The sequence below is a fragment of the Chelonoidis abingdonii genome, chromosome 1 (assembly GCF_003597395.2).
Source record: "Chelonoidis abingdonii isolate Lonesome George chromosome 1, CheloAbing_2.0, whole genome shotgun sequence".
Taxonomy (NCBI): Eukaryota; Metazoa; Chordata; order Testudines; family Testudinidae; genus Chelonoidis; species Chelonoidis abingdonii.
The window spans coordinates 10,508,982-10,526,364 of NC_133769.1; the positions used below are offsets into that span (position 1 = coordinate 10,508,982).

The following is a 17,383-nucleotide window of genomic DNA, read 5'->3' on the forward strand; positions in this document are numbered from 1 at the left end:
AAAGTTTATAATCGTTCATGTTCTCCTTAGGCATTTCAGCTACCACCTCTGCTAGGGGTCCACTGAGCAGTGGCCTCAGCTCTATCATATACTGGTCTTCAGAGATGCTATATCCATGGCAGGTCCTTTCAAAATTTTCTAGGAAGGCCTCAGTGTCATCACCTGCCTTGTAGGTGGGAATTTCTTGGGATGTGGAACAATAACTGGAGAAGGGTTGTTAGGGTTGACTGGAGCATGCTGCCTAGCCTGCGCTAATTCCAGTTCATGCCGGTGGGCCTCCCTCTGGAGTTCCAACTCTCTCCTGTGGGCAGCCTCTTTTTCTCTTTCTCTCAGCTCCATTTCTTTTTCTCTCTCTTCCCTCTCTCTTTCCCTCTTTTTCCTTTATCTCCAGCTTTCTCCTGTGGGCAGCCTCTCTTTCTCTTTCTCTCAGCTCCATCTCTTTTTGTTTAATTTTCAGTTCTTCTAGTTTCTTTTCCATGTCTCGCTTGTGGTCTGCATCTTTGATTTGTTCCTCTGCCTCCAGTTTTGCTCGTTCCTGTTTCAGGGTGTCCTTGGTAGTCATGGTTTCTGTTTTCTTGTGTTGGGGTGCCCTCTGCTGTTTACTGCCTGAAATGCTGCTTCTCTGTTGCCTCCTTAGGGTTGCTTAGCAACAGAGTTTTTTTTTAACTCCTTCTACCTAGCTGCAGAGTTAGAAAGAAAGAAAACCATTCATTTGCAAATGTGTTTTGCTGGTGTATTGTGACTCACAACTGGACTCCCTTTGTTTAACAGAGATCTTTGTTAAATCCTAGTGCCTCTGCCTCCAGAGTACTCAGAAGGGAGATACCAAAAAACCTGCAGACCTTTGCTTTTAAAAACAATCTCCTCTAGCCTGCTTTACCCACAGGTAGCAGGGAAAGAGAAAGAGAAAAAAAAATCCTACTGGCTTTTGCTTCTAAACCCAAACCTCTCAGTCTGCCTGCAGATAGCTAGCAGGGAGAGAAATAAAAACCTCATTGGCATTTGGATTCTATCTTATCCCACCTCTGCCACCATGTCATGGTATAATTCCCCACCCTGAACCTTAGCGTCCAAAAGATGGGGTACCAGCATGAATTCCTCTAAGCTTAATTACCAGCTTAGAACCTGTAGCGCTGCCACCAACCAGGAATTCCAGTGCCTGGTACACTCTGGTCCCCCCAAAACCTTGCCCGGGGACCCCCAAGACCCAGACCCTCTGGATCTTAACACAAGGAAAGTAAACCCTTTCCCCCACTGTTGCCTCTCCCAGGCTTCCCCTCCCTGGGTTACCCTGGAAGATCACTGTGATTCAAACTCCTTGAATCTTAAACAGAGAGGAAAATGCACCTTCCCCCCTCCTTCTCTCTCCCCCTCCCAGACTCTCCCTGAGAGAGACAGTAATCCTAACACAGAGAGAAATTAGCCTTTCTCTCCCCCTTCCCTCCTTTCTCCCCACCAATTCCCTGGTGAATCCAGACCCCGTCCCCTGGGGTCTCACACCAGAATAAAAAAAAAATAAGATCCTTTAACTAACGCTTTTAATTAAAGAGAGAAAAACAGTAAAAATTATCTTTGTAAATTTAAGATGGATTAGGTACAGGGTTTTTCAGCTATAGACACTGGGAATACCCTCCCAGCCTAAGTATACAAGTACAAATTAAAATCCTTCCAGCAAAATACAATTTTGAACTCCTTCCAGCCAAATGCACATTTGCAAATAAAGAAAACAAACATCGGCCTAACTCGCCTTCTCTCCCTAGTACTTACTATTCTGAACTGATAAGAGCCTGTGTCGGAGAGATTGGAGAGAAACCTGGTTGCACGTCTGGTCACTCTCAGCACCCAGAGAGAACCACCACCAAACACTAACAGCAACACAGAAACTTCCCTCCCTCCAAATTTGAAAGTATCCTGTTCCCTGACTGGTCCTCCGGTCAGGTGACAGCCAGGCTACTGAACTTGTTAACCCCTTACAGTCAAAAGAGAGATAAAGTACTTCTGTTCTATTAACTGCTACTATCTGTTTATGACAGCCTCGGGTCTGTGCCGATCAGGACGCCTGGGCTAGGCCCTGTATAAAGCACCCGGAGACGTGGGTCCGTCCCCAGAGTTGTTATCTTGTCATGGGCACGGGGAGGTGGGGCTGGGAAGCTGGCTGGCACACAGGCCTTTTCGTACGCATGCCAAGTGTAGGCTATGGGGACGAGGGGGACGTGTCTCCTGGAGTGAATCGTTCCAGAACTGGGTCTGACACACACCTCTCTGATGCAGCTGGGCCTGGCTCCCGCCCCCCAGCAGTGATAGGAGCTGGGCCCAGCTCCTGGCCCACAGCGGAGACACGAACTGGGCCTGCCCCTTGGTGGTGACATGAGCTGGGCCCGGCCCCCCAGCGATGACAAAACTGGGCCCGGCCCCCCGGCAGCAACACGATCTGGGCCCGGCCCCCGGCGCCCAGCAGTGACAGGAGCTGGGCCTGGCCCCCACCCCTCAGCAGTGACAGGAGCTGGGCCCGGCCCCGGCCTCCCAGCGGCGACATGAACTGGGCCCAGACCCCCAGTGATGACATGAGCTGGGCCCGGCCCCTGCCCCCCAGCAGTGACAGGAACTGGGCCCGGCCCCGGCCCCCCAGCAGCGACACGAACTGGGCCTGGCCCCCCCGGTGGCAACTTGAGCTGGGTCCGGCCCCCGGCCCCTGGCGGCAACATGAGCTAGGCCTGGCCCCCGGCCCCCGGCAGCGACATGAGCTGAGCCCGGCCCCCCAGCGGCGATGTGAGCTGGGCCCGGCCCTTGGCCTCCGGAGGTGACATGAGCTGGGCCCGGCCCTCAGAGACGATGTGAGCTGGGCCTGGCCCCTGGGAGTGACACGAGCTGGGCCTGGCCCCCCAGCGGCGACGTGAGCTGGGCCCGGCCCTTGGCCCGCAGCGGCGATATGAGCTTGGCTCAGCCTCCGGAGACGACGTGAGCTGGACCCGGCCCCCAGTCCCCAGCGGCGACGCGAGCTAGGCCTGGCCCTTGGCCTCCGGAGGTGATGCGAGCTGAGCCCAGACCCCCAGCGGCGCCGCGAGCTGAGCCTGGCCCCTGGGCCCCAGTGGCGATGTGAGCTGGGCCCAGCCCCTGTCCCCCGGCAGCAACAGGAGCTGGGCTCGGCCCCCAGAGACTACGTGAGATGGGCCCGGCCCCAGGCCCGCAGCAGCAACTTCAGCTGGGCCCGGCCCCCAGGGACGACACGAGCTAGGCCCACCCCTTGGCCTCCGGAGGCGACGCGAGCTGAGCCCGGCCCTCCAGCGGCAACGCAAGCTGGGCCTGGCTGAACCACAGGGCCGCCCAGAGGGGGGACAAGTGGAACAATTTGCCCCCAGGCCCCAGGTGCTGCAGGGGCCCCCACGAGAATATAGTATTCTATAGTATTGCAACTTTTTTTTATGGAAGGGGCCCCTGAAATTGCTTTGTTCCAGACCCCCTGAATCCTCTGGGTGGCCCTGCTGGGCTGTGGGGCTGAGCCAGGCTCTTGAGCAATGGAAGAAGAAGGGGACAGGCACAAGGCCCGGTGCTGAGGGCTGGGTTCAGGGCCCACCGCGGCCAATGAGCGTCCTTGCAGCAGGCCCCTGTGGCGGTACCCGGGCAGCATGGGGTCGCTGGAGATGCCATCTAGGGGTGACCTCACTGACTGCCCAGGCCTGCGGGCCGTGACCTTGGCAGCCAGCGATGGGCTCTTAATCCCTGGGATCGGCCTGGCCCTGGGATTGTGTTGAGCCCAGCAGGCCTGTGTCAGTTCTCCTGAACAAGGCACATTTTTCTGTCATGGCCTTGTTTTCAAGGAAGCTTTGAAGTGTTTTCAGACCACTAAAGGAATTAGCTGGGCCGCCGGGATCGGTGCACGGTCTGGGCACTGCTTGGCTCTGCGCCCCGCTCACAGCAACACGCTCAGCCCTGCAGAATGTGCTGATGGACAGATGGACGGACAGACGGATGGACGGATGTGGGACCCATCCATCTTACCAGGGAATCTGCTCAGGGTCCAAATTTCTGTCCTTAGGCGGCTGCTCCAGCCAGCTGCAAGCTGGGGTGCTGCCCCTGCTTTTCCCTCTATGCCTGGGGCCCTCTCCCCCCGCAAGGGCCTGGGAGCAAACAGCCCCTGCAAACATCACGGCCAGTGGGCACGTTGGCCAGGTAACCAAATGGTGCCCTGTTGGCCCAGAGGAAGCCGGGGAAGGCGAGCAGCCCTACCCTGCCCCCCCCCCCCAGAAGGCTCTAGGGCACAGGCTGGCAGTGTTGCTGGGCTCGCTGGGCTTGAGCACATTGCTTGGTGTTCCGGGCCCCGTGGGGTGCGGTGCAGCTCATGGCACCATGTATGATGTGGGGGGTGCGTGAAGCTCGCCCATCTCTGTGCACGGAGGACTGCGGTGTCAGCCACCTGTGGTGTTGTTTTGTGCCCTCCTTTCCCAGCATGGGATTCATTGTGGGGAGGGGGAGGCCAAGGGAGGTGCTGGAGGGGCCATCGGATCAGGCTTAGGGCATGGAAACCCCTCTTTGGGGTTGTGGGGAGCTGGGGAGGGATGGTCTCATGATGGAAGGTGAAATGGAGACAATCCAGAGCTCCCAAACCACCAGGGAGGCTAAACCTGTCATGCTGGGGGTGGGGGCAGTGACGAAGTGGGAATGTTCATAATGTTTTCTCTGAATACTGTGTGGGTGCCTCAGTTTCCCCTATGCAATTCTTAAGTATCTAGGTCGTGGGAGAAGGGGGAGTGATTGTTGCAGAGCCCTAGAGGGCAGATGTGATGCTGGCTGGACAGAGAATGGCTGACCCTCTGTTTCCTGGCAACTAATGGCCAGGCCCTTCCCCGCCTGCAAGGGGATGCTAAAGGTATTGGAGAACAAAGAGGCCAGGTGACCTCCTGGCCCGGGAAACGAACTGAGCAGAGAGGAGGGGCTGGAGGGGGTTTCAGTCTGGAGCTGGCTGGGGACGAGGAGTGAAGTGCAGACGTGGGGGTCTGGCTCACTGCCCCCCAGAATGGACCCGGCTGAGGGAGCCAGTTCTCCGTACCTACAAGCTCTGTTTTAGACCCTGTTCCTGTCATCGAATAAACATCTGTTTTACTGGCTGGCTAAGAGTCACGTCTAACTGCAAAGTGGGGGTGCAGGACCCTCTGGCTTCCCCAGGACCCCGCCTGGGCGGACTCGCAGTGGGAAGCCCACGGAGGGGCAGAGGATGCTGAATGCTCCAAGGAGAGACCCAGGAGGTGAAGCCGTATGAGCTTCTTGCCCTGGAGACAGTCTGCTCCAAGGGAGAGGAGGCTCCCCAAAGTCCAGCCTGGCTTGGTGGGGAGCAGTTCCAGAGCAGCGCCCGGCCCGGGGACTCCGTGACAGTCGTTCAGGGCAGTGATGTTCCTATACAAACGGAACCCCCCTCCTCCTGCCATAGCCATAGGCTGCAGCTACACTCCAGCCGGCCTAGCTACACCCCAGCATAACTGGACCAGTGTGATCTCCATCATGTAGTCACTAGGAAAGCCCTGCTGGAGGAAGAGGAGGGAGCAGGTGAGACAGAAAGACCCTTTGTTTCATTATAATGTTAGAAGGTGGGGAAAGTGGGATAGACAAAAGTTTCATACCAAAGATTTGGTAGCGTCTCTTCTCCTTACCCCACTAGCTCTTGGTACAAAGCCAAGCCCTTCTTTTCCCAGGCGACTGCAGAGAGCAGGGATGGTGCTTGCAGCTGAGGCTAGGTTTGGTACAAAGGACGGGGGTTAGACAGACACTGAGCAGGAGGTGGCCATGAAGTTTTAAAAAAGTGAGAGCGAGACGTGGTGACAAAGCCACCCATGAGGCCGAGCTTGGTTCATGTTCAGAGAGGTGTCTTCGTCTAGAGGCAGCCACAGGTGGTGTCACAGCTCTGTCCCCCCCTCCACCTGTCTATGACACCCCCCAAGAACCCCCCAATGGAATGCACTCCCCACTACCACATCGCACTGGAGGCAGATGGCAAAGCCGTGTCAGCACTGCAGGAGTTGGGAGCCAGTCGTGCCGGGGGTTGCAGAGAGCCAGGACACGGGTGCCGATCTGGCTACACTGCAATCAGTGATGTCGCTGCAGCAGGCTCTAGACACACGTAAACTGTCACTAGTCTGAAGAACAGCAGCAGCCAGGCTGCAGCAGCATGGGCTAGCGGCTGGGTACCTCCCTGGCGCTCTCGGGGCGGCTGTATGGCACATGCTACTGCCGCTCCATGGCCATCGTGGTTCAAGTTTGCTTGCTCAGGTGTGTTGTACCGCTGCCTGCAGCGCAGACGTATCCTGAGTCGAGGCAATGGCCCGCCCTTCTGTGGGTAGGGACCTGGCCGGCCAGGGGAGAGAACAAATCTTCCTCCCACGATGCCAGGGAATGGCGGTAAGTCACAGGCAGAGAATCCAGCTGCGGGGGTGCAGCAAACAACCCCCTTTGCACAGGCAGACAACAGGCAATTAATGGGAGAAGCTAGAAGTGTCGGGTAACTAGGCCATGAAGAAGTGGGACTGTTCTGGCTGTGTTCTGTGACTGCTGAGTGGGGAGCATTGACCTGGGAAGGTTGCAGGGGGTTGCGCTAGGACTGGCTGCATTGGGGAAGGGAGGATACCTGAGCTCGTAACCTGAGACCCCAGGAGGTGGGTTGGAGGCCAGGTAACACCTCTGCCCAGGACACTGAACAAAGGACACAAAGGCTGGGGGAGGAGCTGGGGGGAGGCTGAGCGAGAGGCTAGAGGGAGTTTCAGTTTTGAAGTTGGCTGGGAAATGGAGAGGGGCCCTGATGGGGCTGTGGCCTCCCTGGGGGCCCCAGATGGACCTAACTAAAGGGGGTCCTGCTGTCTGTGCCTGCAAGACCTGTCTTGGACTGTGTTTGTGTCGTCTAAATAAACCTTCAGTTTTACTGGCTGGCTGAGAGTCCTGGTGAATCGCAGGAAGTGGGGGGTTCAGGGACTGGTCTCCCCCACACTCCGTGTCATAGGCCAACCCCTGCATGAAGAGATGTCATTTCCTGTCACACACTTATCAGCACATGGGTGTGAGCAGGTCTGACGAGCCCAACTTCTTCACTGGCTTGGGGGCTGTCCCTCTGAGAGCCCAGTGCAGGCAGCCTGCCCCCCAGCATGGGACCCAGGCACCCCTGACTGGCTAGGGACAGAGCCCTGGCATGGCTGGAATGAAGGCACACCGATGGGCCTGTCTCCAGACAGGACCTGGTAGTGATCAGTGCTTTTGACCGAAAGCACTAAGACGCTTGCTGGTTTCTCCGAGTAAAGTTTGCCCGAGTTTTCCAGGTACAAACTGAAAGGCAGTGAAATCCCATCGTGAGGGGCAATGGACCAGATCAGCAGCAGAGGAATTAACTTTACTTCAAAACAGATCATAGAAGAAATAAATATACACGTCAACAAGCAAACAGGTCACACCTCCATAGAGTTTTCTGCCAGCCCCCAGTCACTTTGGGTCGGATGGGACCTTGCCACTTTCAAGTCATCCAGAAGGAGTGATGCTAAACTTCTGTTCCCCTCCCATCAGGCGGCGTGGGCCACGTATGTAACGCTCCCCCCTTTCTTGGCCGAGGAAGAGAACGCTAGGCTCTGCACCCCCCACAGGCGCACAGCGCCACAGAGAGGCCACTGGGTCAGTGCAGCCCATTTCAAACTTAAATTAAAAAAATACAGATACAATAAATAAATACTGGAAAACTGCTCCAGGCATAGACTTCCTACAACAAAGGCATGATGGTAGCTCCTGGATAGCCAGCCTTGTGCTCCTTACAGGGGAGTGGTAAACTTCTCTTTGGCATAGGTAGCAATTCAGATCTCAAACAAACTTCCAGTGGCAGTGAGAGTCCTCAGGCCTCAGTATTCTGCTCCTTGCTAGAACGACAGCGAAGAGTGTATGGCCGGGCACCAGGTAAAGTCCTTGGTGTATTTTCTCTCAGTGGAAGTACGTGTGGGAATGAAAATTCTGACATTTAGAGCAGCGGGCCAGAGGTGGTGCTCTGAAGCTGACTTATGGGAGAACCTAGAACAAAGATGTCCCATTCGAGGCTTTCAGTCAGCTGGAGACGCAGCTGTTCTCCTCTAGCAGCTCTGAATGTGATCCAGATGTTTGATGATGCTGTGCAGGCACTTCTGGAGCCGGTCCAGCGCCACCACGGCAGTGGTGTAAGGAGAGGTAGTCAGCAGCTCTGTCAGATTCCCCAGAGCGTCCAGGTTAGAGGATTTGTGGAAGGTGCAACCAAGGTGAGAACCCAAGGTCTGGATCAGACTCCGGAGGTTCTCTATGTCGTTGAAGATTTGTGCTACTGGCACGTTTTCCATGGGCAGGCTGGGCAGGCTGGGCAGGATCCTCTGGAATATCTGCAAGGTCTCGTCCATGGAGTCTAAGCTCTCCAAGGGTTGCTCTCCGGGGATGAAGTCAAGTCCATTTATCTTCAAGTTCAGAGGGAAGAGCTGCATGGAGGAGAAGGCTAGTTAGGCACGCTAACACAGGGCTGCCCTCTCTTCTCTTCAGAGGCTGTTTGGCTAAGGACTATGGCACGGCTACGCTCCAGCGATCAGCTCTGGTAGCTCAGACAGCTCTGGAAAGGCCTGCATGCTCTTCCTGGGGACACGCCAAAGACTCCATCGCAAAGGTGTTGGGAAGGCCACACCGGCAGCCATGGACTGGCTGGGCCCCTTGCTATGCTGCCTTTGAAGGCACCTTCTACAGCATGTGTGAGGCGGGGGGAGAAGGGGGAGGAAACACATGTGCCATGTGTCTAGGTCACAAACAGGGACTGGTTCTAACTGCCTCCTGCCCTGGCTTCCATTGGAGAGTTATCTGGGATCCCCCAAGCAGAGGCAGATTAAGGTTTCATGAGGCCCTCAGCCAGAGCAAGTGGGGGGGCCCTCCTCACCCCTTCTGCCTGTGGTCCCACCCCATTCTGCCCCCTACTATGGCCATGCAACCCCTTTGCTCCTTTTTGCCCCCCCTTCAAAGATCAGAGAAGCTCTGTCCCCTCCCCCCATGGCCCCAGGGCTGCAACGGGGAGTGAGAGCTCCCCCAGCCATGAATCCGTGGCAGTGAGCGAGAGCACCTCCAATCCCAGGCCACAGCCGGGCTCCAGGCACTGCGGCTTCCCCTGACCCACCCAAATGGTGCTTCTGCTGGGGCGCCAGGCTTCTGCTGCCCAGCAGTGGATTTTTTCCAGGGCCCCACAATTGGCTGGGGGCTCTGGGCATGGGCCCTGTCGTCCCACTGGCTAATCCGCCACTCCCCCAGGTAGGAATGCAGCATGGTGGGCAGTGTTGGGGCATCCAGCGGGCAAAGTCAAGTGACAGTTTGCAGCATGTGGCAGCAAATGACTCACTTTGGGGCTGCAGGAAGGATGGGTGGTTAAACCACAGAGCCTGGGAGCTGGCTCCTTTTTCCCTCTGCCACTGGCATGTGGCCGTCCTTGGGCCCCTCCTAACCTGCTCAGTGAGTGCCAGGAGCTTGGAGCATAAAGATCCTTTAATGGGAGCAGTGAGACACGCCTGGAGATCCCTGGAGCAGAGAGATAGCCGTGCCTCGGGGGAGAGCTCACCTGGCCAGCCAGCCTAGGCTTGGGCCCCTCAGTGCTAGGGAGGACAAGGCTCGGAAGGGCTCGGAGCAGTGGAAGTAGCACATACTAGAGAAATGTGTGTGTGTTCCCTGTCTCAGAGATAAGGACAGCAGCCAGGACATGACACCCCAGCTGCCTGTCCTCAGCGCAGGGCAGCAAAGGGCTGTCCCAGGAAGCAAGGGAGATTCATGCTGACCCTTGGGGAAGTCTCCCTTCCAGCCAGCTCAGGGACAGTGGAACCGTTCCCCTGGGGAAGGGATTCAGGATGGGGTGGGCAGTTACAGACTTGTCAACCCGGCACCCACATTCGTGTCCAGCTTTGATTCCCTGGGCCAGATCCTCAGCTGGTGGGACCCACTGCCTTCTCGGGCTGGTTGTTGCTTTCCACTCGCAGAGGGCCTGGCCCCAGGAGTCTGTTCGTGCCCCGAGGGTGAAATACAGCAGTGCCAGGAGAGGAATCCTTCCATGACCTGACTCAATCACCCCACTGATCCTCCACCTGGCTCGCCCCCTCATACCTGGTGCTCCTGGATCCGGGCTATGATGGTTCGCGTGAGGTTTTTGGTGTCGGCCTTGACCTTGTCGATTTTCACTGGCCGGCTGTAGAAGAGAGGCAGCCAAACGCAGAGCAGCCCACAGAGCGGCAAGCTGGGACACCGCATTTTCCTCCTGCCTTCTTCGCTAAGGCCCTAAACAGGCAAGAGCGACGCAAGTTAAATGGTTGTTTGCAGCCCCCTAGAGACATGACCTCCCAGGAGGTCTGAGAGCTGTGGTTGCCTCTGCTCCGACAGGGGTGGGCTGCTCTGCCTGTGCACAGGGCACCAGGCTATCAAATGAAGGAGCAACTGCCCTGAATCTGCGTCTGGCTCTCGGCTGGGTCTTTTAACTTGAGCTGGGGAGCCCATGCCAGTATAGTCAGGGTTCCCAGCTGGTGACGAGGCCTCCAGACGCGTTGCTTTGTACTGGTCTGCACTGACTATCTGCAGCCCCAGGGGTTAAAGCAGCAGGACACAGGAAGGGGAGCTGTCCCTGGAGGTGCCCTGCAGCATTCAGCAGCATGGTCTGTGCAGCACACCTTACACCCGCAGCTCTCCACGGGAGCGCAGAACAAATGTGTGAGTTATTTGGGCTGCAACTACCCGAGATCGGGGCCCATGGGGCTGGGTGCTGCGTGTCCACAGGGAGAGACAGGCTCTGCCCCAGTGAGCTCCCAGGCTGGCTAGCCAGTGGGTGGAGGAGAGAGGAGTTGTTATCCCATAGCCCTGACGGGGAATGGAGGGATTAAACGGCTCCCCCATGCTCCCACAGGCAGGCTGTGTCAGAGCTGGGAACTGAACCAAGAGCTCCTGACCCCAGTTCAGTCCGTCAGCCACAAGCCAGTCCTGTCCTTCACAGCTGTGCTCAGGCGGAGAGCGACTCCCTTCCACTCCACATGTCCTCATATTACCCTCTCGCTGGCTTGGCAGCTGCCTGGCCACCCCTCCCCCTCCCCGTGCATTCTTTTCTCTTTCGCTGGTGGCCACAGGCCCGTGCGGCTCCGCACCATGTGTGATGTGTCAAGGTTTCATTTTGAGATTCCTGGCAGGGCTCCCTGCCCTGTGGCCTGCAAAGGCTCAGGCTGAGATTCCCGGCAGTGCTGCCTCTCGCTGAAGAAGTGGTGGCCAGTAATAGCGTATGTTCCTGGGGCCCCTGGCAGGCTTGTCGCTTGCTAGCCTGTGCCAGGCTCTACGCTGCCACATCGGCACTGCCCTGGTCATTGCACTAGCTAGATTAAAGCAGGTCGAGTGGCCCTTGGTGAGCAAAGCTGGACTGAGCTGTCTGGGGCCAGGCGAGGTCCTGTCACTACTGTGAAGGTCCTTCCTCACAGCACGAGGTCAGGAAGTAACATCATCGCTGCTGTACGGGGGGACTTGCCCAGGGCCAGACCCCAGCTCTCCCTCGTCCAGCCCAACACCTCCACCACCAGCCCTTCCTCTTGGCAACGGGACAACGTGGTGCAGAGCAGAATGCCCGAGCGCATGGCAAGCGGGATGCAAGGCCAGGGGGATGTGTGGTCACTGGACCCCAGCCCCTGGCTTAATCAGGCACCTTTCCCCTAGCAGGAATAAACCAGCCCCCACAGTGAAACATAGCTGGTTCCCCATCTGCAGCCAGGGCTGCTTACGGGCCCAGCATCTCTGCATGGGGAAACGCTCTCAGCAAAGCAGCGCAAGGGACCTGGTGCAGAGAGTCACTCGGCAGTCCTGTGCGCCCAGGCAGGGACACTGGCTTTATACCTGGCCAGAGAAAGTCTCCTGGCAGTTTGGCAGGGCTGAGATAGACCACAGCGTCCTGCTGACACCCCTCTGCACCTCCCAGGCCTCGCGCTGAACTAGTACCAGACTCCCCCCAGCCTGAATGAGAGGAGACAGCAGCTCCACTGGGACCTCTTGATCCCAAGCCTCCTTCCAGACCTGGCCCCTGTGGCACTGGGCCCCTGGATCTCTATGAGCCTGCCCTCACCACCTCGTCAGTTTCTTTGCCCCTTCTCTCCTGTCTTCCTTCCTGTCTCACCTGCTTCCTCCCTTGCCCTGAGCTGCCCTCTCCCCTAGACCTTCGGGGATCCCCCTGTCTTGCAGGGGTTCAGATCACCAGGACTATGGGGCTTCTTCCCCACACCACCTGGAGAGGGGTGAATCCTGTCTTGCCCTACAGGCTGCTCCTCCATCCGCCATTAACACAACAGTGCCACCTGGCACTCTCCCTCCCACAGACCTCCGAGCCTCAGTCCCATTTGGCAACAGGGGAAACTGAGGCACTTAACGGGGACTTGGCTGGCAGAGCCAGGCTGGGAACCCTGCTCCCCCGAGCCCCTGCCCTCCCCACAGGGCCACCCCCGCCTGGCAGCTTTTAAACCCAGTGGCCCCGGAGAGGTTCCTTCCCGGTTCCTAAGCAGGACAGAAGCGCCGGGCTCCGGCTGCCTGCCCCGTGGTGGGCCGGAGCAGGGCAGGGCAGCCCCAGCTGAGCTGCGGCGGGGAGCCGGCCAGCCTGGGGCCCGGCGCCCCGGGAAGGACCGAGGAGAAGGGAAGGGGGTCTCCCACCTTACCTCCCGGCTCGCTTCCCCTCCGCGCTGCGCTGGCTCCATGTCGGGCACGGCCGGCTTATATAGCGCCGCGGCAGCATTGCACAAGGGTTACTCATCGCTCCCCTCCTCCGGCTCACCCCACCGAGCGCCCGCTGCAGCGCCGGGCAGAGCGAGAGAAGAGCCGGGCCGGCTGCAGCGCGGGGCTCCGCTCCCGTCCCCTCCCCGCGCCCCGACACCCCGCTGCCCGCGCCGGCCTGGGGGCAAACCCGCCCCGGCTGCCAGCCCCGGGACCCCAGGCCAGCCTCACCTGCCGCTCGGATCGGGCTGGGAACCGCTCTATCCCCACCAACCCCCTCTATCTATCTATCCCCACCCCCCCTCTATCTATCCACAAACACCCCCTCTATCTATCCCCAAACAACCCCATCTATTTATCTATCCCCAAACACCTCCTCTATCTATCTATCTATCCATCCACAAACCCTCTCTATCTATCCCCACACACCCCTCTATCTATCCCCACAAACACCCCCTCTATCTATCCCCAAACACCCCCTCTATCTATCCATCCACAAACCCTCTCTCTCTCTCTATCTATCCCCACACCCCCTTCTATCTATCCACAAACACCCCCTCTATCTATCTATCCCCACCAACCCTCTCTCTATCTATCCCCACACCTCCCTCTATCTATCCACAAACACCCCCTCTATCTATCCCCACACCCCCATCTATCTATCTATCCCCACACCCCCCTCTATCTATCCACAAACACCCCCTCTATCTATCTATCCCCACCAACCCTCTATCTATCTATCCCCACACCTCCCTCTATCTATCCACAAACACCCCCTCTATCTATCCCCACACCCCCATCTATCTATCTGTCCCCAAACACCCCCTCTATCTATCCATCCACAAACCCTCTATCTATCCCCAAACACCCCCTCTATCTATCTATCCATCCACAAACCCTCTCTATCTATCCCCACACACCCCTCTATCTATCCCCACAAACACTCCCTCTATCTATCTATCTCCACACACACCCTCTATCTATCCCCACACCCCCCTCCATCTATCTATCTATCGCGGGGCTGCCTGTGTGTGGTGTAACCAGTCAATGTTTGTAACTCGCTGTGAAAGCCCCAGGCCCCCTGCGAGGCGAGCCCCGGGAGGTCCCTGGCCGGCCGGCCGGGTTTGCTGACGGGGACATGTCACTGTGGTTTTATAAACTGATTATTTAGCCTCCAGCGTTGTAAGCGCCTACAAGAGGAAGTGCTTCTGGTGAGGCAATAAGCGCAGAACGCTCCCCTCCAGCCTGGATCGATAAGAGCCGCCAGGGGCAGTGAGATCGCAGGGTTACCGGAGGAGGTGTGTCCGGGGGAGCGGCGCTCGGCGCTGCACACCTGCCGTGCTGCTGGCCACGCGCGCGGCGGACGTTTCTGCGCTATTCATTCCTTCCTATGATACAAAGAGTTTGAAAACGATTTGCACCTGGCTGTGCAGACAACACGCCCTGTCCCCTCCAATCAGCAGCCCCGTCCAGCGCCTGGGGCGGGCGGGGAGCCGGGGGACACTTCACAACTTTCCTCTTCTCTGGAAAACTTGTATTTACTTTTCCCAGCCCAAGTTTCGTTTTAAATAAGCTGAATCCCTTCTGCCCTCTCAAGGTAACAGAAACGCGAGCTAGACACAGAATTCGGATCCCCCCGACCTCCCATCTAGACTGAGGCAGGTTTGGATAATCCGAACGAACGAATTTTCCATCCAGGAGCCAGTTTTGGAATCCACATCCAAAAGATCCGATTTAATTCCCCAGAAACCGTTTCACGCGCTGGATTTTAAAAGCGAAACAAAAACAGGGGCGAGAGCGCGCAACTGAGGCGCTCAATCGGTTGAGGATTAATCCAGTCCGGGCGGAGCTTTCCCTCAGGCCACTGTATAAATAAATCGGCCCTCGCCGGAACCAATAAACCCTTCGAGTTCGCGCTGCTCCCGTGACAATCGCTAGCCCAGTTCTCCAGGAAACAGAGCGGGGTTCATTTCAGGTCCCTTTCAAGGGAGTTTGATTTTCGCTTCCCTGCATGTTGCAAACCGAGAAGCCGCGCAGAGGCTGGGAGTGCGCCGGGGGATGAGTGGCGGGGTGAAGACAAGCCGCAGAGCTCAGCCGCGGCACTTTGTTTGCCCCTTTTCCTTATGGAAGGCAGCGCCTCGTGCAAGGAAACGTTGGCGCCCCCGGCAGCACGAGATTTTTAAAACAGAATTCAAAATAGTGGCCCGCGCGGGGCCCGATTCGAGCCAGGGAGCTTGGCGCAGTGCAATCCAGAAGCTGGGAAGCTTTGGGAGGAGGTGGAATAAAGCTTCGATTCCAGGCGGTGCTTGTTTGCGTAATAAAGCCAGCCCCGGGCACCTCGCTTGGGGTCAGGCTGAGCAGTTCTGGGGCTCTCTGCCGCTCCTCTAACACCAGGGGACAGTCAGCGCTCCCTGAGCCAGACAAGCTGCTCCGCTCCAGAGGCACGTTTGGAAATAGGCTTTACAGGAGATGACAGGGGAATTTTTATACTCCTGCCCATAAACAACAACTGGGCTACCCAACCCCTCCCCCCAAGTGATCCATTATATAAAATCATGAGTGATGTGGAGAAAGTGTATAAGGAAAAGTTATTTACTTGCTCCCACAATACAAGAACTAGGGGTCACCAAATGGAATCAATGGGCAGCAGGTTTAAAAGAAATAAAAGGAAGTTCTTCTTCAGGCAGCGCACAGTCAACTTGTGGAACTCCTTACCTGAGGAGGTTGTGAAGGCTAGGACTATAACAGGGTTTAAAAGAGAACTGGATAAATTCATGGAGGTTAAGTCCATTAATGGCTATTAGCCAGGATGGGTAAGGAATGGTGTCCCTAGCCTCTGTTTGTCAGAGGGTGGAGATGGATGGCAAGAGAGAGATCACTTGATCATTACCTGTTAGGTTCACTCCTTCTGGGGCACCTGGCATTGGCCACTGTCGGTAGACAGATACTGGGCTGGATGGACCCTGGATCTGACCCGGCACGGCGGTTCTTATGTTCTTATTTGGGATGCTGCGTTCCATTCCTTTTACTGCACCCCTGAAATTTCTCTCCATCCCGTCACCGCAGTCACACCCCTACCCCCCACTGACCCCTTTTGCTCTTATTAAAGCTCGGAGCCCCATTAGGCTGCACACTCGTGGCAAGCAGAGAGAACCACCTGTGAGTCTCTTCAAATAACAATTCCTCTCCCCAGGCCAGGCACACACAGCTAGGGACGGGGATGGGCAGAGCTAGATTATGGGCACAATTTCTACAAGAGCCCCTGTCAAGTAGCTGCTTTTTACAAATGTGCACGGTCTGTATGAGCAGAAACACAAATGAAAACCAGTGACACGGAGAATATACCCACCCAGGGACAGACACACCGTGTATGCAGTGTGCACAAACACGCAGTGTTTACCTACACAGACAGATGCACTCTGAGTACGGGACTATTATAAGTGTCTGTAAAATACAGATCTGTGTCTCTTTGTGTGTAGACTCTCTCCACACTCACCACACCACAAAAATTAACAGAGAATTTTATCCCTGCTATTGAATTTTCTAGGATTTTTTTTAAAAAAAATCTAATAGAAAGGATTTAACTATTCATGAAAGTCTATGGAGATCTCTACCTACAGCCTTTATAGGAAAATCCTACAACCATTAATAAGGACAAAACCTATAGGGCTGTTTATTATTAATTATTATGAATATTATTAGTGACAGGGGATGGATCACTTGATGATTCCCTGCTCTGTTCATTCCTTCTGGGGTACCTGGCATCGGCCACTGTTGGAAGACAGGATACTGGGCTGGACGGACCTTTGGTCTGACCCAGTCTGGCCACTCTTATGTTCTTATTAATTACAATGCCCAGAGGCCCCAATCAGGTGCCGTTGTTAGAGGTGCTGCTTGAGGGGTCTATAGAGATATCTCATAGTTCGCTGGAAATGACTCTAAAAACCTATTTACAAAAATTCAGAACCAGTGTGATCCTTTGTCTGGGTGCGCAGAAGCCCCTGTAGCATTCCGGGGTGGGGCAGGGGCAGAACTCTCTAGTCCAGTGGTTGTCGCCCTTTCTGATAGCAGGGACGGGCTCACTGCCTTCCTACACTGAGCAGGGAGCTCTCAGGGCCGGCACTGCTCAGTGAGGGCCAGGACAAAAGTACTAGAAAGCGTCTCATGTCTGGGCTGTCCCAGCGGGCTCTGAATGGCCGCCCCAGGTGTAGCATGGCCCCGAGCTGGAGTGAAGCCAGTTCCAGGCCTGGTGACTCCGCTGGCATTTTGGCAGGAACAGAAGCCAGCTCAGGTTTCGCTTCCTCTGGCAGGAAATAGCTTTTGGCCGTGTCCCTGGCTGAGAGGGAACGTCTGCAGCGTTATTCACCAGCTGCCGGCCCAGAGCCTGGGGTGTCTTCACAGATTGTTCTGTGCTGTGTCAACGGAGTGGGGCCCAACCCTGCCAGGTCCGCTCAGCTGAGCAATCCCTGCTCACGTGAATAATCCCATTGACGTCAATAGGGCCAGTGTGCAAGGCAGGCCTGAGCCCTCAGACATGCTCCCTGAAATCCCAGCTGCCAGGATGCCAGCCCGGAGGCACAGTCAGGGGCACGTCTCCGCCTGCGCCCGCTGCTTGTGGTGTTTTACTGGAGCACACGTAACGCAGCTG

The 17,383-nt window shown here is 56.6% G+C and overlaps 1 protein-coding gene across 1 annotated transcript; it reads right to left on the reverse strand.

Moving 5' to 3' along the window:
* Window positions 1-7,745: 7,745 nt before the first annotated feature.
* On the reverse strand, window positions 7,746-10,257 carry LEP (leptin). The gene is made up of 2 exons (XM_032794144.2): window positions 10,114-10,257; window positions 7,746-8,462 (listed from the first exon to the last, which is right to left on the reverse strand). Exons 1-2 carry the CDS (start codon window positions 10,255-10,257, stop codon window positions 8,091-8,093), a joined length of 516 nt encoding a protein of 171 aa, XP_032650035.1. The 3' UTR covers window positions 7,746-8,090.
* Window positions 10,258-17,383: the final 7,126 nt, after the last annotated feature.

What these genes read in the sequence shown, in the direction of transcription:
- LEP (XM_032794144.2), bottom strand. Translation starts at nt 10,257, where the DNA reads ATGCGGTGTCCCAGCTTGCCGCTCTGTGGGCTGCTCTGCGTTTGGCTG. An exon ending in CCCGGATCCAGGAGCACCAG is followed by an intron (nt 8,463 to 10,113) that starts GTATGAGGGGGC and finishes TCCTCCATGCAG; the next exon opens with CTCTTCCCTCTGAACTTGAA.